Source organism: Drosophila kikkawai, chromosome 3R, assembly GCF_030179895.1.
Source record: "Drosophila kikkawai strain 14028-0561.14 chromosome 3R, DkikHiC1v2, whole genome shotgun sequence".
In the NCBI taxonomy this organism is placed as follows: domain Eukaryota; kingdom Metazoa; phylum Arthropoda; class Insecta; order Diptera; family Drosophilidae; genus Drosophila; species Drosophila kikkawai.
The window spans coordinates 7,412,575-7,440,479 of record NC_091731.1 but is presented as its reverse complement, the minus strand read 5'-3'; the positions used below and the strand labels follow the sequence as shown (position 1 = coordinate 7,440,479).

At 35.8% G+C, this 27,905-nt stretch overlaps 3 protein-coding genes across 7 annotated transcripts in view; 1 reads left to right on the top strand and 2 right to left on the bottom strand.

Moving 5' to 3' along the window:
* The window catches only part of LOC108084959 (phenoloxidase-activating factor 2), a 37,089-nt gene extending 12,327 nt beyond the window's left edge, over nucleotides 1-24,762 (bottom strand). Inside the window, exons 1-2 of one of the 5 annotated variants that reach the window (XM_041777595.2) lie at nucleotides 24,262-24,370; nucleotides 23,927-24,002 (exon numbers count right to left, since the gene is read on the bottom strand). The gene's annotated coding sequence lies outside the window, so the exon portion shown is untranslated. Of the gene's footprint in view, nucleotides 1-23,926; nucleotides 24,003-24,261; nucleotides 24,392-24,613 lie in introns of those variants that run through there. The other 4 variants (XM_041777599.2, XM_041777597.2, XM_070286392.1 and 1 more) reach the window with 4 other exon arrangements.
* LOC138928713 (CCHC-type zinc finger nucleic acid binding protein-like) lies at nucleotides 10,043-10,531 on the bottom strand. The gene has a single exon (XM_070286223.1). It carries the CDS (start codon nucleotides 10,529-10,531, stop codon nucleotides 10,043-10,045), a length of 489 nt encoding a protein of 162 aa, XP_070142324.1.
* LOC138928828 (uncharacterized) lies at nucleotides 11,448-13,537 on the top strand. The gene is made up of 3 exons (XM_070286934.1): nucleotides 11,448-12,902; nucleotides 12,964-13,214; nucleotides 13,276-13,537. The coding sequence occupies exons 1-2, from the start codon at nucleotides 11,744-11,746 to the stop codon at nucleotides 13,008-13,010; spliced, it is 1,206 nt and encodes a 401-aa protein (XP_070143035.1). The 5' UTR covers nucleotides 11,448-11,743; the 3' UTR covers nucleotides 13,011-13,214; nucleotides 13,276-13,537.
* Nucleotides 24,763-27,905: the final 3,143 nt, after the last annotated feature.

The following is a 27,905-nucleotide window of genomic DNA, read 5'->3' as shown; positions in this document are numbered from 1 at the left end:
CAGTTGGGATGCACTATATTATCACACAGCCAACAGGTGACGGTGAGTTCACCGTAAATAATATTTTTTTACAGGATTTAGCGAAGAGAGGGCGTAAGGGTTTAAGTGCAGCGGCACTGGAAGAGCAGGAGAGCAACAGATCGGGAGAGCGTGAGTTAAGCACTGAACTAAGAACCGTTTATGGCTGTCGCGACGACGCAAACAACAACAAACGGAATATGCACAAAAGGGAATGCAACCAGAATGCAAAGCAACCGCAGAAGCTCAAACTAAAATGTAATTTAAAATGAATTAAACAACACAAATAGAAAAGTTGGAGCTATTAAAAACACCAAATATGAATTTGTTAATAAACCCCGGTGGTTTTTATGCAAAATTCTACACAAATCGGGAGCGCAAGAAAAAAACACGTCCGTTCACTTTGATGGAAGAATATTGATTTAACCTCTGGAAAGCAGAAAGGTCAGTAAAACGGCAGCCCCCAAGCAGAATCCCTATAAAGCGTGCTGACAACACTTGGGGCAGATCGGATGCAGAAATTTCTCTGGCTTTTGCTGACGAACTTTCCAGTCGATTTCAGCCATTTGATCTTGCTAAGAGTGAGGACGTGGAAGCAACGCTGGCTTTTCTTAATACTTCCTGCCCAGATGTAGAGCCCATTCGTCAGATAAATCCGGAAGAAGTTTGTCTCCAAATTAAAAAACTGCACGTCAGTAAAGCACCAGGATTTGACGGAATCGATAATAGAGTTGCCAAGACTCTACCCAAAAAGGGCATATTATTCCTTGTGCTCCTGTTCAACTCCATGTTACGTATCTACCACTTCCCCACACAATGGAAGAGCGCAGTGATATCAATGATACCAAAGCCAGGCAAACCGGAGAACCTTGTTGCGTCTTACCGGCCAATAAGCTTATTGCCAACATTCTCTTAAATATTCGTGAGAATATTTCTTAGCAGAATGATGGCAGTAAGAAGTGATCAGGATGCCATTCCAGATCACCAGTTTGGCTTCCGGAATCACCATGGAACCCCAGAACAGGCTCATCGAGTAACGCAACATATCTTAGATGCTTTCGTCTTTCTTGACGTAAAGGAAGCCTTCGATAGAAAGATTGCTTTTTAAGCTAAAAACACTCCTACCAGCTGCTCAATATCTCCTTCTGAAATCGTACCTGTAGGAGCGAAAATTCATGGTTAATCTGAGAGGTGAAAGATCATCCATTAGAAGCAGTCGAGGTGGAGTACCGCACGGTAGTGTTTTGGATCCTGTGTTATACACCCTTTACACCTCTGACTTGCCTAATCCCATAGAACCTTGCAACGTATGCTAATGACACAGCCTTTATCGCAAACTCAGCGTGTCGAATCGAGGCTTCTAGAAAAACGCAAAGCTTTTTAGACATATATAGAGAGTGGACGAAGAGGTGGAACATATACATTAATGGAAATAAGTCGAAACACTGCAATTTTTCCCTGAGACACAAAATCCTCCCTAGGGTTAAATTTCAGGACACGCTAATTCCTCAATCTCCTCAGGCCCAATACCTGGGATTGATCCTGGATAAGCGGCTCACGTGGAGGCAACACACCACCAAAATAGCAGCAGCATGCCGTGGAAAACTCAGAAAGCTAAACTGGATGCTAAAGTCCACAAGCAAGCTGATCCTCAGCAACAAAGTGCTGCTATACAAAACAATAGTTGTCCCTGCTATGTCTAACTGCTGGTCCCATAAACATTGTTTTTTAAATTATAGACATTTTTACAAAACATGTGCTTCAGGAAAATCGCAAGTCACAAGTAAATTGCAGTGTTGCCAAATAAAAATTTGGCTCTCCCCCTAAATAATCTCAAAAAGTTGAAATTTTCCCCTAAAATTTCCAGTTTTTCCCCTAAAATGTAAAAAAAAGAAGAAGAACAACTCAAAATAGCAAGCGATTCGTCTTCAAAAACAGTACTGCTCCGTTTAAAGCTGATCGCTTGCGTTTCGACTTCATCTTCGTCTTCGTCTCAGCGCGCACTATGTTTGCGGGCGATTTTGACTTGACTTGCGATTTTCCTGATGCACATGTTTTGTAAAAATGTCTATAATAAATGAAGAATTAATTGCAGCCGTTTTTAAAAAACAATGTTTATGGGACCAGCAGAATAAACTATACCACAATAGGCATATTGTGGACCAGAATTGGAATGATATTTTAAAGGGATTGAATGTTGATGAGAAATCCATAGCGACTAACATCAGAAAATCGCAACAAATTCGTCTTCCACTATGCAACCTATTAGCTTACTCGCATCGCAAGCAATTCGTCTTCAGCTTTGTCTTCATTTTCATCTTCGTCTCAGCGCGCACTATGTTTGCAGCCTTAGAGTTTAGACTTATTAACTATCTTTACAACTATAACATTCTATTGTTTTGTTTATTTAATATTTATTTGTGCATTTTTAGTAACATTTAATTTTATTTATTTATTTTATTTATTTAAAGATATTCTTCCTAACGCTACAAGTAAAAAATACTTATAGGCCAGTGCTCGGCACGCTCACAATCGCAAGTCAAAAGCGCATTTGTGTGAGTGAGCAACGTAGCACGAACGCCGTCGTCGTCCAGATATAAGAAAATAATATAGCTAGCATTTGGTTTTCTATGCAAAACCAATAGCTATTACTATTTGAAATAGCTATTTTCCGCTAAAATTGGCTGATTTAGTCAGAGCAATATGATTTGACAGCACTGATGTTTTGAGCAGCTGAGCCCATGATACAATTATATATATAATATATAATGTATAATTCTATCATGGCTGAGCCGAAGACGTTTGACGAGGCCACACGAAGTCTTTACGCTATCCGTGTGCTGGCAGCGCTGCCGGCAGCGCTGCCGGCAGAGCCTTTGCCTACCCCATGGGCTTGAGACGTGCCGACTACTGTTATAAGCTAATGCGCTAGCCACACAGGACAAGTTCCTTATCAGTTCACATCTATATTATACTATATTATACCATTTTTAATTATTCTTATACTAAAATTAAAAACTACGATCGCTTTGTTTTATTTTATGTCACATTTTGTTCTTGAAAGTGTGCAATAAGTTTTACCTTAAACTGCGCGGTACTGCTAATACTTCTTAGATAGCTTGGTAATTGGTTCCATGATCTTATAGCATAGATAAAATAATGTCGTTCTGAAAGCAGGAATCTGTGTCTTATTTGTATAATAATATTTGACCTTCCTGAAGTGGAGAATCTAAGTGTTTCATACAAATAAATTGGTAATTTGGGAAAAATTATTATTTGTAAGTAAACTAACACCCTCATTTTTATCCAATCTGCCAAGTAAAGTTCAAATATTTTGTATGATAGTCTAGTTACATGATCAAATCGTCGCAAATTAAATACGAATCTTGTAATGCTATTGAAGGCCATTTTAAGTTTGTGCTGGCTGATTGAGTCACAATTAGCAAATAATTCGATCCCATAGAATAAAGTTGGGATCAGGCAAGATTTCGCAAGCAATATTCTTACATTTATGGGTAGAAAGTTTCTAACCAAATAAAGCGACCTTAACAAACCATACGTTTTCCCAACCGCGGTGTTATTGTGATCACTCCAGTTCAGCGTATTATTAAAAATAAATAATTACACAAGAAAATGGGAAAACTTAGCTCAAAGTGGGCTTAAAACTAAGTTAAATCTAAGACTGGTACTTCGTGATTACTAGCTTAATACTGGAAGGGGAAGAACCTGTCTGCACGCAGTTGTGCGATATAAGATATTGAAATTTTTTTTGAATGAGAGATGATTGCATCGATCATTTTGATATTAGCTTTTAAATGCAGACGGTTGGTCGCATAGAAAAATGGTAAATCATAATTCATTTCATTTCATTATGAGTGAAAATATTTGTTTGTATTTTATCAGCTTATTGTGATTAGACAGTTTTGATCTGCGATTTATAAAAGGGTACAATATTCGGATTGTCTTATTTATTTTGTCAATGTTATGACTTATGTATGTGAACATTGAAAATAAGTTGTTTATCTATATTTATGCCAAAATACTTTATAGATTTTTCCCATTTAATGCCAATGTTATTTAGTTTAAGTTCACTATTTGGTAGAAAACACAGTTTCCGTTTTTTAGTGAAAAAAAATGCTTTTGTTTTTGAGGCATTTACTTTAATTTTCCAATTACCAATAGGGATGTCGGAAATATATTTTAAAATATCAATATATCAATATTTTTTCTCTTAAAAAAAAATATTATCCTCGCGATATTTTTTGGACAAAAATATGCGATAATGATATTTTTTGAGATGATATTTCCGATAGTTTATACTTGGTCACTCTTAACACACACGATTTCATTTGGCTGTGGGCGAGTCTATGAAGACCATCAGTCCTTTTCTTTAGTTTTAGACAAAGTTAAGCGTATCGTCATGCACTTTAAATACAGCACAGCTGCTATGGACGCACTACGGAAATGTCAAATGGAAAAAGGAGTACCAGAAGAAAGAATCAAAACACTAATTCAAAGCGTGGACATTCGATGGAACTCGTTTTTGGATATGCTAAACGCCTTCGATGCGCTAGCTGACGGAGTGCCATTTGTTATTTTGAGTAGACGAACCTCAGTCAACTTACCACAGATGCTCTCAGTGGAGGAGACAAATATTTGTCGCGATTTTTGCCCTGTTCTCCAACCTTTTAAAGAACTTATAACATGAGCGGAGATTCTTACGTGACAGTCATCTTAGTGATTCCTATGATTTCTATGATTGAGTGGTTTGCTGCAGAATAACGTAATGATGCAAGCTACTATGCTTGATCCTCGTTTTAAAAAAAAATTACTACGATATGCCTCTTCACGTAAAAGTTGTCACCGATGAAATCATTAATACGGGCATGACACTGGCGCATTAATTATGCCCATATGATACTGTAATGCAGTTTTCATTAATTAGCTACTTCATTAGAACCTTGGAAGAGACCACTATATGTGTAATTTTGTGTAATTTGGCTTGGATTTTGCTTGGATTATTTTGGTAATACGAGTACGACACCAACCGTAAAAGGTAAACAAAAAAAACGGCCGCCATTCGCGGCGTATTACTATGAATTTCTGAATTCCTCGTCGAAGTATTCTTGCATAAATAAATGCAGAATCGTTTAAATTTATAACGTTAGCCTATGATGCTTAAAATTTTTTTAATTATTACCAAAAAAATTTTAATTAATTTTACACCGCAAGAACCTTGCCACCGCAAAACATATTATTTTTCCTAATTTTCTAATATTTTTTCAGTTAAAAAAACCAGCGAAATTATATAAAAATAAAATTCTTATTGTGAGACCATACTGTCAATGAGCTGGCTAATACATTTTTCAATTACAATTTTCTTCATTAAACCCGTATTTTGTTATCGAGTATCTAGTATTTTTATGCAGATCTATCGATTATCGCGCCAATGAAGTAGCTAATGCATTATTCTAATGCATTAGAGCGCCATATAGTCGTCTTGCTCGCACTTGTGTAAAACGCTATAGCGCTGTCAAATCTTTAAGGGGGTCTTCTCATTGGGCAACTTTTTTTTTCGATTTTTTTTTTTTGCATTTATTTATAGCTTGGGGTGGTGTGTATATGTCCCCAAAAGGATTTTTAGAAATTCGAAATACTTTAGAAGATACAGCCTTTTTTGTGAAGCAAGGTCTTCGCAAAATGAGCTTTTTTCAAACTTCAAACGCGTTTATCTCGAAACCACGTTTTTCGAACTGGCGGCCATGATATCTCCAGTTCAACTCAACCGATTTTCATGAAACAAAGTGGAATCGACGCAGAATTGTCACCATTCTCGGGTGACGGAACAGATTTTTTTAAAATTTTTTTAAATATTTTTTTTTTTACACTAAACTACAAAAAAAAACCCGAAATCGAAATTTTTTTTTTAAATGGCCATTTGTTTAAAAAAATTTTTAAACAAATCTGTTCCGTCACCCGAAAATGACATCTATTCTGATTATAACCCCGTTTTTATTTTTCATTTCAGACGCTCTGGAGACCCTGAATCGTGGCCGCCAGGACGACACCTTTTTTTTCGACCACCAAGTTTGAAGTCTCATTACTCTTTGAACAACCCTCGTATCGAAGCAGAAACAATTTTTTTAGTTACTTTGAACATTTTTGAATACAATAAATAAAAAAAGTTTTTAATTATTCTTTGCGTTTTCAAATAAGATTTTTTTTAAAAAGGGTTAAAAAAACGGCTTTTGAATGAGAAGACCCCCTTAATGAAGTCTCTAATTAATGCGGCAGTGTCATGCCCGTATGCCCGTATTGCCCGTCTACATAAAATATACCAGATACTCGATAACAAAATACGGGTTTAATGAAGAAAATTGTAATTGAAAAATGTATTAGCCAGCTCATTGACAGTATGGTCTCACAATGAGAATTTTATTTCTATATCTTTTCGCTAGTTTTTTGAACTGAAAAAATATTAGAAAATTAGGAAAAATAATATGTTTTGCGGTGGCAAGGTTCTTGCGCTGTAAAATTAATTAAACATTTTTTGTTTGTAATAATTAAAAAAATTGGGAGCATCATTAAAAAAAAAAAAAAACACAAATTTAAGGGGGAACATCTGAGTAACTCGCAAAAAAAAAGCCGTTTTTCTAGAATTTTTTTTTTGGCCAAATGAAAAGGCCAATCGAAAAATTTTAAAGTAGGTTTGATAATGTTATATGTGAAGTACAAAATATATTATTTTGGAATAAATCGAAAACAAAATGGCGGCTGTGCAGCATTTCTTCGTAGGACCTTTTTTTTAAAAGGGAGTCCATGGCCGAAAACCTAACGTCCTTAATTTTTGACTTAGAACAAAAAATCAAATTTTGTTAGTTTTTATATCCCAACCGCTATCGACACACGTAGGATTTTTTCGATATTTTGATTTTTTGCAAAATGGTGAGTGATTAAATAAAATGTTACATTTTCATGAAAAAAAAACGTCACAAAATTGTTGATAAAAGAAAAAGTAAGCAAAAAAAAAAAAAAAAATCCTACGTGTGTCGATAGCCATAGGTATTTTGAATATACTATCAAAATTTTAGATCGATCGGTTAAGATTTGTTCGAGTTATGTTTTCGGCCAACTCAAAAAAAGTGGTTTTGAGAAAACCGCGTTTAAAGTTTTAAAATCGTATATGATTACATGTGAGGCATCGCCGCAGAATGGAAAATTTCGACACTTAGAAACTTTTGCCGGACTCTATCTTTTGATATGTTATTTTTAAGACCCTAAAGTATTTTTTAAGCAAAAAACAAATTTTTCGATTTTTAAAAAAAGTTACTCAGATGTCCCCCCTTAAAGGATTCTGCATTTATTTATGCAAGAATACTTCGACGAGGAATTCAGAAATTCATAGTAATACACCGCAAATGGCGGCCGTTTTTTTTGTTTACCTTTTACGGTCGGTGTGACCGTAGTCGTATCACCAAAATAATCCAAGCAAAATGACACATATAGTGGACTCTTTCAAGGTTCTAATGAAGTAGCTAATTAATGAAAACTGCATTAGTGTATTATATGGGCATAAGCAGATGGTTGAAAATTAACAAACAGAAACACTGCCTTCGTCTGAACTAGAAATGGATAGCGGAGAAGAGGACATGGTCGCATTAAGCATACAGGAAAGTTTTCTAGATCTGCACAACAAGGCTATAGGAGACTGTGTAGTCAAGAGTTCCGAAAGAAACGAATTGCAGCTTTTCTTGAAAATGTCATTATGTAGTTGGGAGACAAGCCCTATGGAATTCTGGATCTCTCAAATGTCAACTATGCCCATGCTAGCGAAGGTGGCATTAAGTTGCCTGATCACGCCTGGTAGTTCGGTTTCATCTGAACGGTTTGCTTGTGCCATAAAGTGTGTTGTTTGTGACTCCCGTAGTCGTATGACAGACCAACATGTAACGGAACGAGTTTTTCTAAAATCATTAAAAACAGTTTTGTATTAAATAAAACCACTTAATGGTCTATACCATATCCTTCATAATGTTGTAATTATTTTTCTATGCCAAGGATCGTAAATAAGAGTTGCTTGAGAGTGGGTATATTTGTTTTTTTAAGTTCGATGATTTCTATTCACTTTTTAAATTAAAAACAGTCTATTATGTTTCAAATAGCTCTTATTTGCTGTTAACGGTTGATGAAATCAAATATAACGATTTGTAAGCTCAAAATTTACCAAAATTTTCCGAAATAGGAAATTTTTATCCAAGTTTTGCTAAACATTAAAAAATAGCAAAAAGTCGATATATCGATATCTTTTTACGATATTTTTAAATATCATACAGTGATATTATTTTAACTGCAAATATCATCAATAAGATATTTCTTTAAAAACCAACAACTCTCCTGGCAACACTGGCTGTGTTTAAAGTGCATGACTATATGCTTAACTTTGTCTAAAACCCAAGAAAAGGTAGAGCTGGGAAACTATCGATGGTACTATCGAGGTATCGACTTTTTCCTTTTTTTGAGCCACCATCGATAGTTTTTTATCACTATCGATAGTACGGGACTATTTTTATATCTCTGCTTTGTTGCTGAAATTTAGTAAGAAAAATGCAAACAAATATATATATATATGACGACGATCCAGCATCGGAGTCCTCAACTGGACTTTCTGCGAAACGTTTCCTGGCGCGTGGCATGATTCCTCAAATCTTCAACCAATCTGCTTGCCACTCAAAAACGCTGTGTCATTCATTTTCAACTCCTTTTTACCTTGCAACACACTCGCAGCTGTGGTGAGTTCTCAGAAAACAATATCCGTCTCTTTCATACCCACGCCCAGGCTACTTTGGCAAAACAGTGTATGCCTCGCACGAAAGAACAGAGAAGCAATAATTTGTGTACCCACAAAAATCGTTAAAATTTGAATTAACAAAATAATCTGCGACACGGCCTTCCTGACATATCTCACGTCCTCGTGAGTCTATAACATAACGGTTTTACAAATTCATTCTCTTATCTTCATTCAAGTTTCTTTCTTCATTACATTTCTTCTTCTTTCTTCATTACATTTTCTTAGATCATTTCAGAATCAAAATCAAACAAACTATTTTAAAGTTTTCTCTTAGACTTCTTATTTCTTACTTTTAAACAACTTATGCCATGAGATCCGGTTTACCACCAACTTAAGTCCAAACAATTCATTCGTTTTCAAACATCATGCCAACCACTAGCACACAGTCATCCACAAGATAAACTGGCCAGTCAATTATTGAGTTAGTTTAGCCCACAGCTTATATCCTGACAAACCGGCCATCTGAAATAGCTCGCAATTTAGTCCACAGGCCGGCCAAATAACAATTCATCGAACGTTACCAAAATTTCAGCCTTCCTGCAACAAATGGCGAACCACATAACTCGGGCACCCACCTGCACAGAAAGTTCTGAAACCTGGAACTTATTCGGGCGTGTCATGACACGTCTTCATTCTACTTCAAAATCACAGCCCTCACCGGCTTGATCTGTGGCACCTTTATCACCACCTTCATCATCCAATTCCGTGATCTCTTCATCACCACATCATTATCCAAATTCCGTGGTCTCTTCATCACCACCTTCATCATCCAATTCCGTGATCTCTTCATCACCACATCATCATCCAAATTCCGTGGTAATCCCCTTCTCAGGCATACGTCTCAATAATTATTATTTAATTCCTCAAGTCTATACCAATCTCCTAATATTACGGTCACTTAAAAAGGTCCTCTTCTTATATTTCATTAAACATAAAAGCGCTTGATGTAATTGTTACGCCGATGCCCTTACTCAAAATTTCTCAACTAATCGGAGCGTCGTATTTGATATGAACTACGTAGAACTACGTAAAATAAGACTTTAAAAGAACGCTCAAAAATCAAAACATTTAACAGTTGTTTATTCTTTAATAATCTCGTGGATACAGTCTCTTCGATGAGCGGACACACGGAGTCGAAGTAAAATTGGAACGACTCACCAAACTGCAGCAACGTTCCTATGGGTCAAGTACGGTGCATATGTTCACATCTTTGATTGTATTGGTCGTGACCGGTGGACGCTCCTGACGATCCGGGCATACCGCAGAAACATGTCCAGATTTTCCACATTTATAACAGATCACGGATGCTCCTCTATATCCAGATTGTTGATTACGGGGCTGCTCCAAATGAGTTGTCTCTTTGTTAAAGCGACATTCCGCCTTCTTGTGGCCGGGTTTGCCACAGTTGTAACACGTGATGTGAGGCATAGCTCTGTCTCTTTTTCCTTCTGGTGCCGATACGTTGTCACTCGAATGCTGTCTCTGTCCGGCGTCAAACGAAAAGGCTTTGAGTTCCTGATGCAGCTCATTTCGGCTTTTGATGTCCGTCGTAAAAACCAAACGGCGCAACCGTGTATCTATGCCAGCTGCATGTGCCAACGTGACGGATACTGCAATCTGCTCAACGCTGAGCGACTTCCAGCGGGCCATTAGTGAGGTGACCATTCTGCTCCCGTATAACGACAAGCACTCTCCTTCATTTGGGCGTGCGTTTAGCGAATTCATAACAGTCGCAGTTCCGGAAAAATATTGCAAAAATAATTCTCGAAACTGCGTCCATGTAATGCCGGGAAAACATGTCTGCGAGAGCCAGTGAGATGCGGTGCCCTCCAATGATTTGCTGAGGGCCATTACAAGAGCGCTCCCCACGAGCTGGTTTTCAGACAATATGTAGTCGACTGTAGAACACCAGGACAGCGCGTCTGATCCTGCACAATCAGGGTTGAACTTTGGCAGCACAATGGTTTTTGCCTCTTTTGGTTCATTTTGAGAACACTGTACTTGTTTTATCAACTCGGCGAAATTACGGTTTTGCAGCTCCAGAATTGTTAGAAGATTTGCATCATTGGCTGGACGCGGAGGTAATCCCACTTCTGATGACGACGATCCAGCATCGGAGTCCTCAACTGGACTTTCTGCGAAACGTTTCCTGGCGCGTGGCATGATTCCTCAAATCTTCAACCAATCTGCTTGCCACTCAAAAACGCTGTGTCATTCATTTTCAACTCCTTTTTACCTTGCAACACACACGCAGGTGTGGTGAGTTCTCAGAAAACAATATCCGTCTCTTTCATACCCACGCCCAGGCTACGTTGGCAAAACAGTGTATGCCTCGCACGAAAGAACAGAGAAGCAATAATTTGTGTACCCACAAAAATCGTTATAATTTGAATTAACAAAATAATCTGCGACATATATATATATATATTTTTTTTTTATAATAAAAATGTATTCTAAATTAACTTAAATTGGAGTTGGTGGTGAAAAATATTAACTGAATCTCAAAAGAAAGGGGTGCGTCTACGCCACGTCTTCAGAGTCTAAGCGTATGTTTAGCAATGGTAATACAATTTTATTTGTGCAAAGTTGCTTGGATAGAATATTTATGTTAATTACTTAGTCAAAACATATTGAATCTATATATATAAAAATGGAGACAAAAAATGTTAGGGATCAAATCACAAGAGAACGGCTGGGCCGATTTGGATCAAATTTTTTTTCAGTTTTTTGTAATTGCCAGAAGAAGGTTATAGCATAAGAAAATTTTGGAAAGTCCTTCCGGAAAGGTCGCTAGCGGCTCAACAGATGGACACACTGTTGTATGTAAAATTCTGAAACACCCTACAAAGATCATAGCTGCGTTGAAATTGTGTATCAATGAACTCGGTAAAAAAATATTTAAACAAAAAAATCGAGCTAACGAAGCATTACCAAAGTGAGCTTAAACAATTGGAAGTAATGCCTGCTGTTAGACGATCAAATCTTGGGCGGCGTTCACGCAGTGCAATAAATAATCAGAATTTCCGTAATAGTCGGACGCAAGAGGAACGTACAGAAATAAATGCATCGATACGTGCCCAAATGGCACAGCTTCGCGCTGCACAAAGACCACCTCAAGCCCGACAAAATAATAGAGGAAGACGAGCCGCAAATGAAAACTTGAATCGCGCTGCATTCCCACACAATCCTGAAACATCCTACAAGGATCTTACGTGCGTTGTTATTGGTTCATTATCTGCTGTATGTCAGCATTGTAATGCATTGAAGTTTCGGTTGGAAACCCCCGGCTTATGCTGTGCAGGTGGCAAAATTAAATTGCCCGTTTTGGCTCATCCACCAGAGCCTTTGTACTCGCTACTATATGGAAACTCAGCCCAATCAAACAGTTTCCTGAAGCTTGCACAAAAATATAACGGATGCTTTCAAATGACGTCTTTTGGAGCCGAGGTTGTTCAACAATCAGGCTACAATCCAAGTTATAAGGTAATGGCGTCTCTTTATTATCACATTTTTTCAAAATTGCATCCCAACATTCAGATTCAAGGGCAAATTCACCACCGAGCGGGCGCTTTGTTACCACCACAAAACAAAGATCATAAATTCCTTCAGATCTATTTCATTGGTGATTCGGAAGTTGAACTAAATCACCGCTGTGCAATTTTTACTGCAACTAAACGTGAAATTATTCAACAATTGCAAAACCTTCTCCATGAGCATAATGAATTGGTCAGATTGTTTAAAACCGCATTGGATATAATGCATTATGACGAACATAAAATCATTATCAGCGCTGACAAAAGACCCACTGGTAGCCATGCAAGACAATTTAATGCTCCCACTATCAATGAAGTCGCAGTGGTGATTGTTGGCGAGAATGTTGAATCACGCGATATTGTTCTTAAGCGTCGGGATAATGGCCAATTGCAGCGAGTTTATGAGACTCATCGGTCTTATGATGCTCTTCAATACCCGTTGATGTTCTGTCGTGGAGAAGATGGGTATCACTTCAACATAAAGATGGTCAATCCAACGACAGGTTTGTTTAAAAGTCATCACAAATTCCGATTATTCCAACAGATCTTCCATTCCAATTCAAGAGGATTCAGTTCCCAGTTCGATTGGCATTTGCGATGACAATCAATAAATCGCAAGGCCAATCGTTGGAAGTCTGCGGGATAAATCTGGAATATCCATGTTTTTCACATGGCCAGCTATACGTAGCCTGTTCGCGTGTGGGAAAGCCGTCATCATTATTTATTTTTGCACCGGATAACAAAACAAAAAACATTGTTTATCAGATCGCTCTGCACTAATTTCAAGTCAAAAAAATTTGTCAATCCAACGAAAGGTTTGTTTAAAAGTCATCACTTTTTTTTTGATTATCAACTAATTTTGAATTTAAATTTTAGGAGAAGATAGGAATAAGGTAAGGTAATAATGTACGTCAAAGTAGAAACGGAACGTCTCAATTTAATTTGTTTTAATCAGTCGAAGTTGGGGCGAGATAAAGTTCGCCGGGTCCGCTAGTAGTAATATATGTAATTCTATTTGAAATTGCTATAACTTTAATTTGCAAAAAGAATGGTAAAAAAGCGATACTATCGATAGTATCGAATTTTCGTATTCAAAACATCGAAAATATCGAATGGTGCCACTATCGATAGTTTCCCAACTCTAAGAAAAGGACTGAATGGTCTTCATAGACTCGTCCACAGCCAAATAAATCGTTTGTGTTAAGAGTGACCAAATATAAAATATCGGAAATATCATCTCAATAATATATTATTATCGCCTATTTTTGACCAAAAAATAACGCGATGATAATATATTTTTTAATAGAAAAAATATCGATATATTGATTTTTTGATATATTTCCGACATCCCTACAAAATATATATAGCGATTCTGCTATAACCAGAGCTTGCTAAAAACTTTCTGCAAATAAGTGTCTCCCTCTGACTCTTTATGAAAAGACTCAGAGAGCAACCGTTTCATGGGCTCTTGAATGAGCTCGCTCGCGCTCAGAGCGAAACCGTTTTTTTCTATTCTGTTTTTATTTCTGTTGTTCCAAGACCGTTTGTTGTGTTCAGTGAAGAAACAAGTCTTTTGCGTAGGTATTGGTATACATTCACACGCATAGGCAAAAATATTTGAAAATAAAATTAAATTGTTCTATTAATCAAATTGTATTATTTCTTTGCATATGTATATATTCACAAGCGTTCGTTTTGCAGACGAAATATATTAATTGCAACTTCAACGAAAGTAAATGTGAACACCGTTTGCGCTGAGTTTTTCGGTCAATCGGTCTTTTGCTGACTCTCTTTGTGCGAACGTTTCTCGTTCCGCTCTTTACGCACTGCTCATTGAACGACCGAAATAAAAAGAGCTCAACGAAAAGCGCTCAACAGAAAACAAAAATGAAGACAGCAAAACTGTCTTGCTCAGAGCGAGAGCGAGAGAGTATGAACTTTTTCGGTTGTGCTCGCAATGAGAGCACAAGAAAAAACACGGTCGACAGTTATTTACAGCGGATTTTCGGCGTCAGTACTAGGCTGGTGTTTTGAACTTACTTATTTGAAAAGTGAAAAAATAAGCAATATATATGCAAAATCGACTTATATTAATTTTACAAACGGCACAGCTAAGTTGACATATTGCGGCAAAGTTATTAAGACCAGTGGAAACACTTCGAATCGTGGAAAATTTAACAAAAATTGTCAACGGTTAAGGGTATTACCCTAAAAGTGAATTGATGAAATTTGAAACAGCTGTTTGTTGAAAATCGAATATTATCGCTAATCGATTTTCCCGCGCTGTTTATTTTAGGCTTTCATTAGAAGCAAACGCCTAAGACAGGCAAGAGAAACCATCTAAAGGAATTATTTTTCATCAATATATTAACTGAGCTTATATATTTGCATATATTGACTGATTCAAGCTGTTTTTTTTAACAAAACTCTCAGCCCAGAGGCTGCTGACTCGTTGAAACTTTAGAAAGTTGAATTTGTATGGAACAGCTGTTCAACAGATTTTCATAAAATTAAAACGGCAATATGAAAATATGATGAAAAATTGCGGATATAATTGTTTTTCTAAATACATTTTATTTTAATCTCTATTTCTCTCTGGAATTGTATGTATTCACATAGGTGTTTGATTTGCCTCAGTAGCCCAGTTGGGACATGGGTTCGAATCCCAGCCAGGGATCAAGAAAAGTTATGTTATAGAGCTTTTAATAATAATTTATGTGATTTAATAACTATCCAACCACGATTCTGCCGTAAAAAGGCCCCAACCTACGAAAGTTGTGAAATTAAGTATTCAACAGTTTCACTGTATAAAACTGCAGGTTGGTTCACGATTACAATCTACAGTACCGTCAAATACCTTTAACTACCACCCAAATAAATTCAGAAATTATTATTAAAATAAACTAAAAATACAAAAAATGAAATCCTACCTAAACCGCCCTTAGTTAATATGAAACAGTCTTAATACCAAATATTATTAATTAAATGAAGTTTTGGATTTACTTTTACTTTGTTGTGAAATATTTTTTTATTTAAGTCTGTAATTATAGTTACAAATGGTTATTAAATCACTTAAATTAGTATATACATCATATTAGTTGCTTTTAAACTTAAACTTTTCTTTATCCCCGGCCGGAATTCGAACCTATGCCCCAGAATTCGCAGACCGTCTGCTTACCAACTGGGCTACTGAGGTAAATCAAACTCTAAAGTCGGGAATGTGAGAGAGAGATCAAAATAAAATGTATCTCTTTCTCTCTTCCTATCGCTCTCTCTCTCTCTAAGCTGCGTAAAGCGAGCAATATCTTGACAGCAGCTGAAAGTAATTTACAGTCTCCAAAGCCAAGAACAAAATACACACATCATTTCGAACGTAAGGGTTAAATACACTGACAGTACCTTACTGAACTGCAACCCACAAAAATAGTATATTCAACCTACGAAAATTTTTCCTGTGTAGGTGATAAGATCGATTTGGGAAGCGACAATGTAAATCAACATTGAACCGTTATACATAGCTAATCGCATCTTTATTTTTCGTTTATTTTTGAGTGCATTCTGAGTGATAATAGAAACGAAATTTAGAACATGTACTTCATCTTGTTATGAAGTTATCGAAACAAAAAATGCCATTATTTTGTATTTCGTTAAATTGAAAAATCGAGCTTGCGCTACATTGCATTCGAATATTTCGATATCTGTTTTAGAATATGCTATTTCGGTCAAATTTGATTAATTGGAACACTTCTTAACTTAACTATATTGAACAAAAATTTTGTTGAGAACCTTTAGTTTTTCGGTCACGGTGGACCATTCTGTGGAAATTCCCATATACTATATGATAATATATTTTTTAATAGAAAAAATATCGATATATTGATTTTTTGATATATTTCCGACATCCCTTCAAAATATATATAGCGATTCTGCTATAACCAGAGCTTGCTAAAAACTTTCTGCAAATAAGTGTCTCCCTCTGACTCTTTATGAAAAGACTCAGAGAGCAACCGTTTCATGGGCTCTTGAATGAGCTCGCTCGCGCTCAGAGCGAAACCGTTTTTTTTCTATTCTGTTTTTATTTCTGTTGTTCCAAGACCGTTTTGTTGTGTTCAGTGAAGAAACAAGTCTTTTGCGTAGGTATTGGTATACATTCACACGCATAGGCAAAAATATTTGAAAATAAAATTAAATTGTTCTATTAATCAAATTGTATTATTTCTTTGCATATGTATATATTCACAAGCGTTCGTTTTGCAGACGAAATATATTAATTGCAACTTCAACGAAAGTAAATGTGAAGACCGTTTGCGCTGAGTTTTTCGGTCAATCGGTCTTTTGCTGACTCTCTTTGTGCGAACGTTTCTCGTTCCGCTCTTTACGCACTGCTCATTGAACGACCGAAATAAAAAGAGCTCAACGAAAAGCGCTCAACAGAAAACAAAAATGAAGACAGCAAAACTGTCTTGCTCAGAGCGAGAGCGAGAGAGTATGAACTTTTTCGGTTGTGCTCGCAATGAGAGCACAAGAAAAAACACGGTCGACAGTTATTTACAGCGGATTTTCGGCGTCAGTACTAGGCTGGTGTTTTGAACTTACTTATTTGAAAAGTGAAAAAATAAGCAATATATATGCAAAATCGACTTATATTAATTTTACAAACGGCACAGCTAAGTTGACATATTGCGGCAAAGTTATTAAGACCAGTGGAAACACTTCGAATCGTGGAAAATTTAACAAAAATTGTCAACGGTTAAGGGTATTACCCTAAAAGTGAATTGATGAAATTTGAAACAGCTGTTTGTTGAAAATCGAATATTATCGCTAATCGATTTTCCCGCGCTGTTTATTTTAGGCTTTCATTAGAAGCAAACGCCTAAGACAGGCAAGAGAAACCATCTAAAGGAATTATTTTTCATCAATATATTAACTGAGCTTATATATTTGCATATATTGACTGATTCAAGCTGTTTTTTTTAACAAAACTCTCAGCCCAGAGGCTGCTGACTCGTTGAAACTTTAGAAAGTTGAATTTGTATGGAACAGCTGTTCAACAGATTTTCATAAAATTAAAACGGCAATATGAAAATATGATGAAAAATTGCGGATATAATTGTTTTTCTAAATACATTTTATTTTAATCTCTATTTCTCTCTGGAATTGTATGTATTCACATAGGTGTTTGATTTGCCTCAGTAGCCCAGTTGGGACATGGGTTCGAATCCCAGCCAGGGATCAAGAAAAGTTATGTTATAGAGCTTTTAATAATAATTTATGTGATTTAATAACTATCCAACCACGATTCTGCCGTAAAAAGGCCCCAACCTACGAAAGTTGTGAAATTAAGTATTCAACAGTTTCACTGTATAAAACTGCAGGTTGGTTCACGATTACAATCTACAGTACCGTCAAATACCTTTAACTACCACCCAAATAAATTCAGAAATTATTATTAAAATAAACTAAAAATACAAAAAATGAAATCCTACCTAAACCGCCCTTAGTTAATATGAAACAGTCTTAATACCAAATATTATTAATTAAATGAAGTTTTGGATTTACTTTTACTTTGTTGTGAAATATTTTTTTATTTAAGTCTGTAATTATAGTTACAAATGGTTATTAAATCACTTAAATTAGTATATACATCATATTAGTTGCTTTTAAACTTAAACTTTTCTTTATCCCCGGCCGGAATTCGAACCTATGCCCCAGAATTCGCAGACCGTCTGCTTACCAACTGGGCTACTGAGGTAAATCAAACTCTAAAGTCGGGAATGTGAGAGAGAGATCAAAATAAAATGTATCTCTTTCTCTCTTCCTATCGCTCTCTCTCTCTCTAAGCTGCGTAAAGCGAGCAATATCTTGACAGCAGCTGAAAGTAATTTACAGTCTCCAAAGCCAACAACAAAATACACACATCATTTCGAACGTAAGGGTTAAATACACTGACAGTACCTTACTGAACTTCAACCCACAAAAATAGTATATTCAACCTACGAAAATTTTTCCTGTGTAGGTGATAAGATCGATTTGGGAAGCGACAATGTAAATCAACATTGAACCGTTATACATAGCTAATCGCATCTTTATTTTTCGTTTATTTTTGAGTGCATTCTGAGTGATAATAGAAACGAAATTTAGAACATGTACTTCATCTTGTTATGAAGTTATCGAAACAAAAAATGCCATTATTTTGTATTTCGTTAAATTGAAAAATCGAGCTTGCGCTACATTGCATTCGAATATTTCGATATCTGTTTTAGAATATGCTATTTCGGTCAAATTTGATTAATTGGAACACTTCTTAACTTAACTATATTGAACAAAAATTTTGTTGAGAACCTTTAGTTTTTCGGTCACGGTGGACCATTCTGTGGAAATCCCCATATACTATATGATAATATATTTTTTAATAGAAAAAATATCGATATATTGATTTTTTGATATATTTCCGACATCCCTACAAAATATATATAGCGATTCTGCTATAACCAGAGCTTGCTAAAAACTTTCTGCAAATAAGTGTCTCCCTCTGACTCTTTATGAAAAGACTCAGAGAGCAACCGTTTCATGGGCTCTTGAATGAGCTCGCTCGCGCTCAGAGCGAAACCGTTTTTTTCTATTCTGTTTTTATTTCTGTTGTTCCAAGACTGTTTTGTTGTGTTCAGTGAAGAAACAAGTCTTTTGCGTAGGTATTGGTATACATTCACACGCATAGGCAAAAATATTTGAAAATAAAATTAAATTGTTCTATTAATCAAATTGTATTATTTCTTTGCATATGTATATATTCACAAGCGTTCGTTTTGCAGACGAAATATATTAATTGCAACTTCAACGAAAGTAAATGTGAAGACCGTTTGCGCTGAGTTTTTCGGTCAATCGGTCTTTTGCTGACTCTCTTTGTGCGAACGTTTCTCGTTCCGCTCTTTACGCACTGCTCATTGAACGACCGAAATAAAAAGAGCTCAACGAAAAGCGCTCAACAGAAAACAAAAATGAAGACAGCAAAACTGTCTTGCTCAGAGCGAGAGCGAGAGAGTATGAACTTTTTCGGTTGTGCTCGCAATGAGAGCACAAGAAAAAACACGGTCGACAGTTATTTACAGCGGATTTTCGGCGTCAGTACTAGGCTGGTGTTTTGAACTTACTTATTTGAAAAGTGCAAAAATAAGCAATATATATGCAAAATCGACTTATATTAATTTTACAAACGGCACAGCTAAGTTGACATATTGCGGCAAAGTTATTAAGACCAGTGGAAACACTTCGAATCGTGGAAAATTTAACAAAAATTGTCAACGGTTAAGGGTATTACCCTAAAAGTGAATTGATGAAATTTGAAACAGCTGTTTGTTGAAAATCGAATATTATCGCTAATCGATTTTCCCGCGCTGTTTATTTTAGGCTTTCATTAGAAGCAAACGCCTAAGACAGGCAAGAGAAACCATCTAAAGGAATTATTTTTCATCAATATATTAACTGAGCTTATATATTTGCATATATTGACTGATTCAAGCTGTTTTTTTTAACAAAACTCTCAGCCCAGAGGCTGCTGACTCGTTGAAACTTTAGAAAGTTGAATTTGTATGGAACAGCTGTTCAACAGATTTTCATAAAATTAAAACGGCAATATGAAAATATGATGAAAAATTGCGGATATAATTGTTTTTCTAAATACATTTTATTTTAATCTCTATTTCTCTCTGGAATTGTATGTATTCACATAGGTGTTTGATTTGCCTCAGTAGCCCAGTTGGGACATGGGTTCGAATCCCAGCCAGGGATCAAGAAAAGTTATGTTATAGAGCTTTTAATAATAATTTATGTGATTTAATAACTATCCAACCACGATTCTGCCGTAAAAAGGCCCCAACCTACGAAAGTTGTGAAATTAAGTATTCAACAGTTTCACTGTATAAAACTGCAGGTTGGTTCACGATTACAATCTACAGTACCGTCAAATACCTTTGACTACCACCCAAATAAATTCAGAAATTATTATTAAAATAAACTAAAAATACAAAAAATGAAATCCTACCTAAACCGCCCTTAGTTAATATGAAACAGTCTTAATACCAAATATTATTAATTAAATGAAGTTTTGGATTTACTTTTACTTTGTTGTGAAATATTTTTTTATTTAAGTCTGTAATTATAGTTACAAATGGTTATTAAATCACTTAAATTAGTATATACATCATATTAGTTGCTTTTAAACTTAAACTTTTCTTTATCCCCGGCCGGAATTCGAACCTATGCCCCAGAATTCGCAGACCGTCTGCTTACCAACTGGGCTACTGAGGTAAATCAAACTCTAAAGTCGGGAATGTGAGAGAGAGATCAAAATAAAATGTATCTCTTTCTCTCTTCCTATCGCTCTCTCTCTCTAAGCTGCGTAAAGCGAGCAATATCTTGACAGCAGCTGAAAGTAATTTACAGTCTCCAAAGCCAACAACAAAATACACACATCATTTCGAACGTAAGGGTTAAATACACTGACAGTACCTTACTGAACTTCAACCCACAAAAATAGTATATTCAACCTACGAAAATTTTTCCTGTGTAGGTGATAAGATCGATTTGGGAAGCGACAATGTAAATCAACATTGAACCGTTATACATAGCTAATCGCATCTTTATTTTTCGTTTATTTTTGAGTGCATTCTGAGTGATAATAGAAACGAAATTTAGAACATGTACTTCATCTTGTTATGAAGTTATCGAAACAAAAAATGCCATTATTTTGTATTTCGTTAAATTGAAAAATCGAGCTTGCGCTACATTGCATTCGAATATTTCGATATCTGTTTTAGAATATGCTATTTCGGTCAAATTTGATTAATTGGAACACTTCTTAACTTAACTATATTGAACAAAAATTTTGTTGAGAACCTTTAGTTTTTCGGTCACGGTGGACCATTCTGTGGAAATCCCCATATACTATATGATAATATATTTTTTAATAGAAAAAATATCGATATATTGATTTTTTGATATATTTCCGACATCCCTTCAAAATATATATAGCGATTCTGCTATAACCAGAGCTTGCTAAAAACTTTCTGCAAATAAGTGTCTCCCTCTGACTCTTTATGAAAAGACTCAGAGAGCAACCGTTTCATGGGCTCTTGAATGAGCTCGCTCGCGCTCAGAGCGAAACCGTTTTTTTCTATTCTGTTTTTATTTCTGTTGTTCCAAGACCGTTTTGTTGTGTTCAGTGAAGAAACAAGTCTTTTGCGTAGGTATTGGTATACATTCACACGCATAGGCAAAAATATTTGAAAATAAAATTAAATTGTTCTATTAATCAAATTGTATTATTTCTTTGCATATGTATATATTCACAAGCGTTCGTTTTGCAGACGAAATATATTAATTGCAACTTCAACGAAAGTAAATGTGAAGACCGTTTGCGCTGAGTTTTTCGGTCAATCGGTCTTTTGCTGACTCTCTTTGTGCGAACGTTTCTCGTTCCGCTCTTTACGCACTGCTCATTGAACGACCGAAATAAAAAGAGCTCAACGAAAAGCGCTCAACAGAAAACAAAAATGAAGACAGCAAAACTGTCTTGCTCAGAGCGAGAGCGAGAAAGTATGAACTTTTTCGGTTGTGCTCGCCATGAGAGCACAAGAAAAAACACGGTCGACAGTTATTTACAGCGGATTTTCGGCGTCAGTACTAGGCTGGTGTTTTGAACTTACTTATTTGAAAAGTGAAAAAATAAGCAATATATATGCAAAATCGACTTATATTAATTTTACAAACGGCACAGCTAAGTTGACATATTGCGGCAAAGTTATTAAGACCAGTGGAAACACTTCGAATCGTGGAAAATTTAACAAAAATTGTCAACGGTTAAGGGTATTACCCTAAAAGTGAATTGATGAAATTTGAAACAGCTGTTTGTTGAAAATCGAATATTATCGCTAATCGATTTTCCCGCGCTGTTTATTTTAGGCTTTCATTAGAAGCAAACGCCTAAGACAGGCAAGAGAAACCATCTAAAGGAATTATTTTTCATCAATATATTAACTGAGCTTATATATTTGCATATATTGACTGATTCAAGCTGTTTTTTTTAACAAAACTCTCAGCCCAGAGGCTGCTGACTCGTTGAAACTTTAGAAAGTTGAATTTGTATGGAACAGCTGTTCAACAGATTTTCATAAAATTAAAACGGCAATATGAAAATATGATGAAAAATTGCGGATATAATTGTTTTTCTAAATACATTTTATTTTAATCTCTATTTCTCTCTGGAATTGTATGTATTCACATAGGTGTTTGATTTGCCTCAGTAGCCCAGTTGGGACATGGGTTCGAATCCCAGCCAGGGATCAAGAAAAGTTATGTTATAGAGCTTTTAATAATAATTTATGTGATTTAATAACTATCCAACCACGATTCTGCCGTAAAAAGGCCCCAACCTACGAAAGTTGTGAAATTAAGTATTCAACAGTTTCACTGTATAAAACTGCAGGTTGGTCCACGATTACAATCTACAGTACCGTCAAATACCTTTAACTACCACCCAAATAAATTCAGAAATTATTATTAAAATAAACTAAAAATACAAAAAATGAAATCCTACCTAAACCGCCCTTAGTTAATATGAAACAGTCTTAATACCAAATATTATTAATTAAATGAAGTTTTGGATTTACTTTTACTTTGTTGTGAAATATTTTTTTATTTAAGTCTGTAATTATAGTTACAAATGGTTATTAAATCACTTAAATTAGTATATACATCATATTAGTTGCTTTTAAACTTAAACTTTTCTTTATCCCCGGCCGGAATTCGAACCTATGCCCCAGAATTCGCAGACCGTCTGCTTACCAACTGGGCTACTGAGGTAAATCAAACTCTAAAGTCGGGAATGTGAGAGAGAGATCAAAATAAAATGTATCTCTTTCTCTCTTCCTATCGCTCTCTCTCTCTCTAAGCTGCGTAAAGCGAGCAATATCTTGACAGCAGCTGAAAGTAATTTACAGTCTCCAAAGCCAACAACAAAATACACACATCATTTCGAACGTAAGGGTTAAATACACTGACAGTACCTTACTGAACTTCAACCCACAAAAATAGTATATTCAACCTACGAAAATTTTTCCTGTGTAGGTGATAAGATCGATTTGGGAAGCGACAATGTAAATCAACATTGAACCGTTATACATAGCTAATCGCATCTTTATTTTTCGTTTATTTTTGAGTGCATTCTGAGTGATAATAGAAACGAAATTTAGAACATGTACTTCATCTTGTTATGAAGTTATCGAAACAAAAAATGCCATTATTTTGTATTTCGTTAAATTGAAAAATCGAGCTTGCGCTACATTGCATTCGAATATTTCGATATCTGTTTTAGAATATGCTATTTCGGTCAAATTTGATTAATTGGAACACTTCTTAACTTAACTATATTGAACAAAAATTTTGTTGAGAACCTTTAGTTTTTCGGTCACGGTGGACCATTCTGTGGAAATCCCCATATACTAAATAATTTACATATGTATGTACATACATATATTACAGCCATGAGAAAGTGTAGTCCGGCCAGTTCCGATCCGGCAAATATACTACCTGCAATAAAAAGCAGACTATCTGCAAAGTTAAGTTCAGATAACTCCAAAACTAAGCAACCTAGTTTGCGCAGGACCCGACTGAAGAACATACACTCATTAAGAATAAATCTATATTCTTTATATATATATATATATATATGTATTTATATTCTTTATATTTATGCCCCTTATTGCGTTGCAACTTCCATATGGAAATACATACATATATATATATATATATATATATATATATATTATATATATACTTAGTCCAAATAATACTTGGTGTACCTACCCCGATAATATATATGTATACAAAAGAACAATATTAAGTATTATAGTTCGTCATTAATTTAGCTTATGTATAGCTGTGAACTGAAACGAAGCTTTATTACGACTGACGATGAAAGCTTAAGTCGCATAATATAGATAAGACGACCAAGCTCACTTGTTTAATATAAAATCATACGAAAGCTTCGGAGATACGTAGCCGAAGTCAGATTAGCTCTTTTAATATATGTAAGTGAGACTTGGGCTACGGTTGGGTTCCAAGAATGAACTCAATTTGTATTTCAGTATACAAAATATTTAGTCGACTTAATTCGATACATAATTCTGTTACAATCTAGAATCATCTACATACATACTTACGTATATTTTAAAGCTAAATTTTAAATGGGAGCAAAGTATACTGCGACTTGTTAGGGAAGAATTACTCAACAAACAGGTTATTAAATGTTTCGTTCACTGAATTCAGTGATCGTTTCTCACAAAATCGGTCCTGTGATAAATGTACACACTAGAGCTGGAAAAAAAACGAATCTCAGCAAATCGATTTTTTCGCTCTTTTAGAAAATAAAATAGATTAAATCGAAAACAAAACTTTTTTATTTTTTGCTTCAAATAAATTCAGAGAAAAACCAAAACTTAAAATTATTTACATAATCATTCATAAAACAATAAACCAAAAATGTATTCATAATATATATAATAAATTTTTCTGGCCATAACCAGTGATTAATTGATTTTATTTTTTATTTTATGACAATATTTTGTTTCTTATTTTATGAACCTTAATTTTAAATAAAATTATTTATTTTTAATAAAATTATTTAAACCATTTATTTTAAATAAAGCAACTTATTTTAAATAAAATTCTTTTTCACAGTGGTGATATTTATCTTGAACATGGACCTTGTCGATTAATCGATTCTTCTTAAACCGAATCCAAAAAGAATGAATCGATTTAATCGATGTTGATATCGATTTTTTTCCAGCTCTAGTACACACGTCACATTCTGTATATCGGTTAACAAGTGAGAAATAGAGGTGCAGAAACATCGATGTTCGTGTCCATCGATGTTTTCGATGTTTTAAAAAAAAACATCGAGTGAAACATCGATGTTTAAAAAAAAGAAAATGCAAAAAGAACAGAAACAGTACAAACAGTAACATGAGATTTATTTGAGATCATTTAAAGTGTCTATTTCTGTTCAGGAACAAAAGTTGGTCAACAACTTCAGGTTTAAGCCTTGTCCTGCGGTCAGATATAGTTTGTCCAGCTTTGCTGAATACTCTTTCAGACTCACAGGACAAGGCTTGTATACAGAAAATTTTTTTTGCAACCAATTTCAGTTCGTTGTCAGCAGTCATCTGTAAAAAATATTTCTTATTTAACATGTTAGTCATAATTATTTAAAAATCATACCTCCCAATACGTCAAGGGGTCTCAAGTGTCAGGAATGTTTTCTTTTTCCATAAATTGCCTTGTGGCAATAATGGCATCGGCTCTGGTAGACTTTACTTTAGGCTTATTTTGCAAAAATGAAAATTTGCTGCTTGCCTCGTTTGAAGTTGATTCTGGTGTTGGTGGACGTCGTGGAGTTGTTGACTTAAGAGAGAGCAATTCCAGCTCCAACGCTTTGGCTGCTGATCTCCGGAGAAAGCCATCTTTTTTGAAGCGAGGATCAACGAGAGTAGCGATGCGAGGAATTGTGTATTTCCTTCCTGTGTATTCTATTACACCAATAAATAAAAAAAGCATGTTACTAAGGTAGGTAGGTATAAGTGGTGAGGAAGCCCTGGCAGCCTCCAATTAGAGCTGAGCTCCGTTTTGATTCACACCCTCGATTTGTTGTTGTCTGCGCCCTACTTAGTACCAGCCCGTGTCATTCAGGTAAGCTAGGATGGCCGCTACTGGCTGGCTTCCAACTTCCCCTAGTGACTCGAGTTGGTGTGCTCCGTTTGCTTTGTTGTGCTTTGTTTGTTGAGTGCCGGGCAGTGGCACAGCAGATGCTCTGGTGTCTCCTGCTCGCTTGGTTCCTTGCAGCTTCTGCATTGGGTTGTAGGGTAGACCCATCTTACAGGCTTGCGTGCCTATTCTGGCCATAACCAGTGATTAATTGATTTTATTTTTTATTTTATGACAATATTTTGTTTCTTATTTTATGAACCTTAATTTTAAATAAAATTATTTATTTTTAATAAAATTATTTAAACCATTTATTTTAAATAAAGCAACTTATTTTAAATAAAATTCTTTTTCACAGTGGTGATATTTATCTTGAACATGGACCTTGTCGATTAATCGATTCTTCTTAAACCGAATCCAAAAAGAATGAATCGATTTAATCGATGTTGATATCGATTTTTTTCCAGCTCTAGTACACACGTCACATTCTGTATATCGGTTAACAAGTGAGAAATAGAGGTGCAGAAACATCGATGTTCGTGTCCATCGATGTTTTCGATGTTTTAAAAAAAAACATCGAGTGAAACATCGATGTTTAAAAAAAAGAAAATGCAAAAAGAACAGAAACAGTACAAACAGTAACATGAGATTTATTTGAGATCATTTAAAGTGTCTATTTCTGTTCAGGAACAAAAGTTGGTCAACAACTTCAGGTTTAAGCCTTGTCCTGCGGTCAGATATAGTTTGTCCAGCTTTGCTGAATACTCTTTCAGACTCACAGGACAAGGCTTGTATACAGAAAATTTTTTTTGCAACCAATTTCAGTTCGTTGTCAGCAGTCATCTGTAAAAAATATTTCTTATTTAACATGTTAGTCATAATTATTTAAAAATCATACCTCCCAATACGTCAAGGGGTCTCAAGTGTCAGGAATGTTTTCTTTTTCCATAAATTGCCTTGTGGCAATAATGGCATCGGCTCTGGTAGACTTTACTTTAGGCTTATTTTGCAAAAATGAAAATTTGCTGCTTGCCTCGTTTGAAGTTGATTCTGGTGTTGGTGGACGTCGTGGAGTTGTTGACTTAAGAGAGAGCAATTCCAGCTCCAACGCTTTGGCTGCTGATCTCCGGAGAAAGCCATCTTTTTTGAAGCGAGGATCAACGAGAGTAGCGATGCGAGGAATTGTGTATTTCCTTCCTGTGTATTCTATTACACCAATAAATAAAAAAAGCATGTTACTAAGGTAGGTAGGTATAAGTGGTGAGGAAGCCCTGGCTAGAGGTTTACGCCGATGGTTAAAGGCATCGGCGGCGGCGTAGAGGTCAAAATGACTCGGCGGCGGCGGCGTAGTAGTCAGAAAGAACCGGCGGCGGCGGCGCGTCAAATAAGGCAAAAAGGCCATTTTAATGAGTTATTTTTTTTTTTTTAAGTTTTATAAAGAACAATGACACTGAAGGCCGCGCTGAAGCTGCGCCGATGCCGCCCCAGCGGCGCGCCGCGGCGCGCCGTTATTTTCATAATTTGGCGGCGGCGCGTCAAATAAGGCAAAAATCGGCGGCGGCGGCGGCGTGGCGCGGCGGCGTATATGTCTAGCCCTGGCAGCCTCCAATTAGAGCTGAGCTCCGTTTTGATTCACACCCTCGATTTGTTGTTGTCTGCGCCCTACTTAGTACCAGCCCGTGTCATTCAGGTAAGCTAGGATGGCCGCTACTGGCTGGCTTCCAACTTCCCCTAGTGACTCGAGTTGG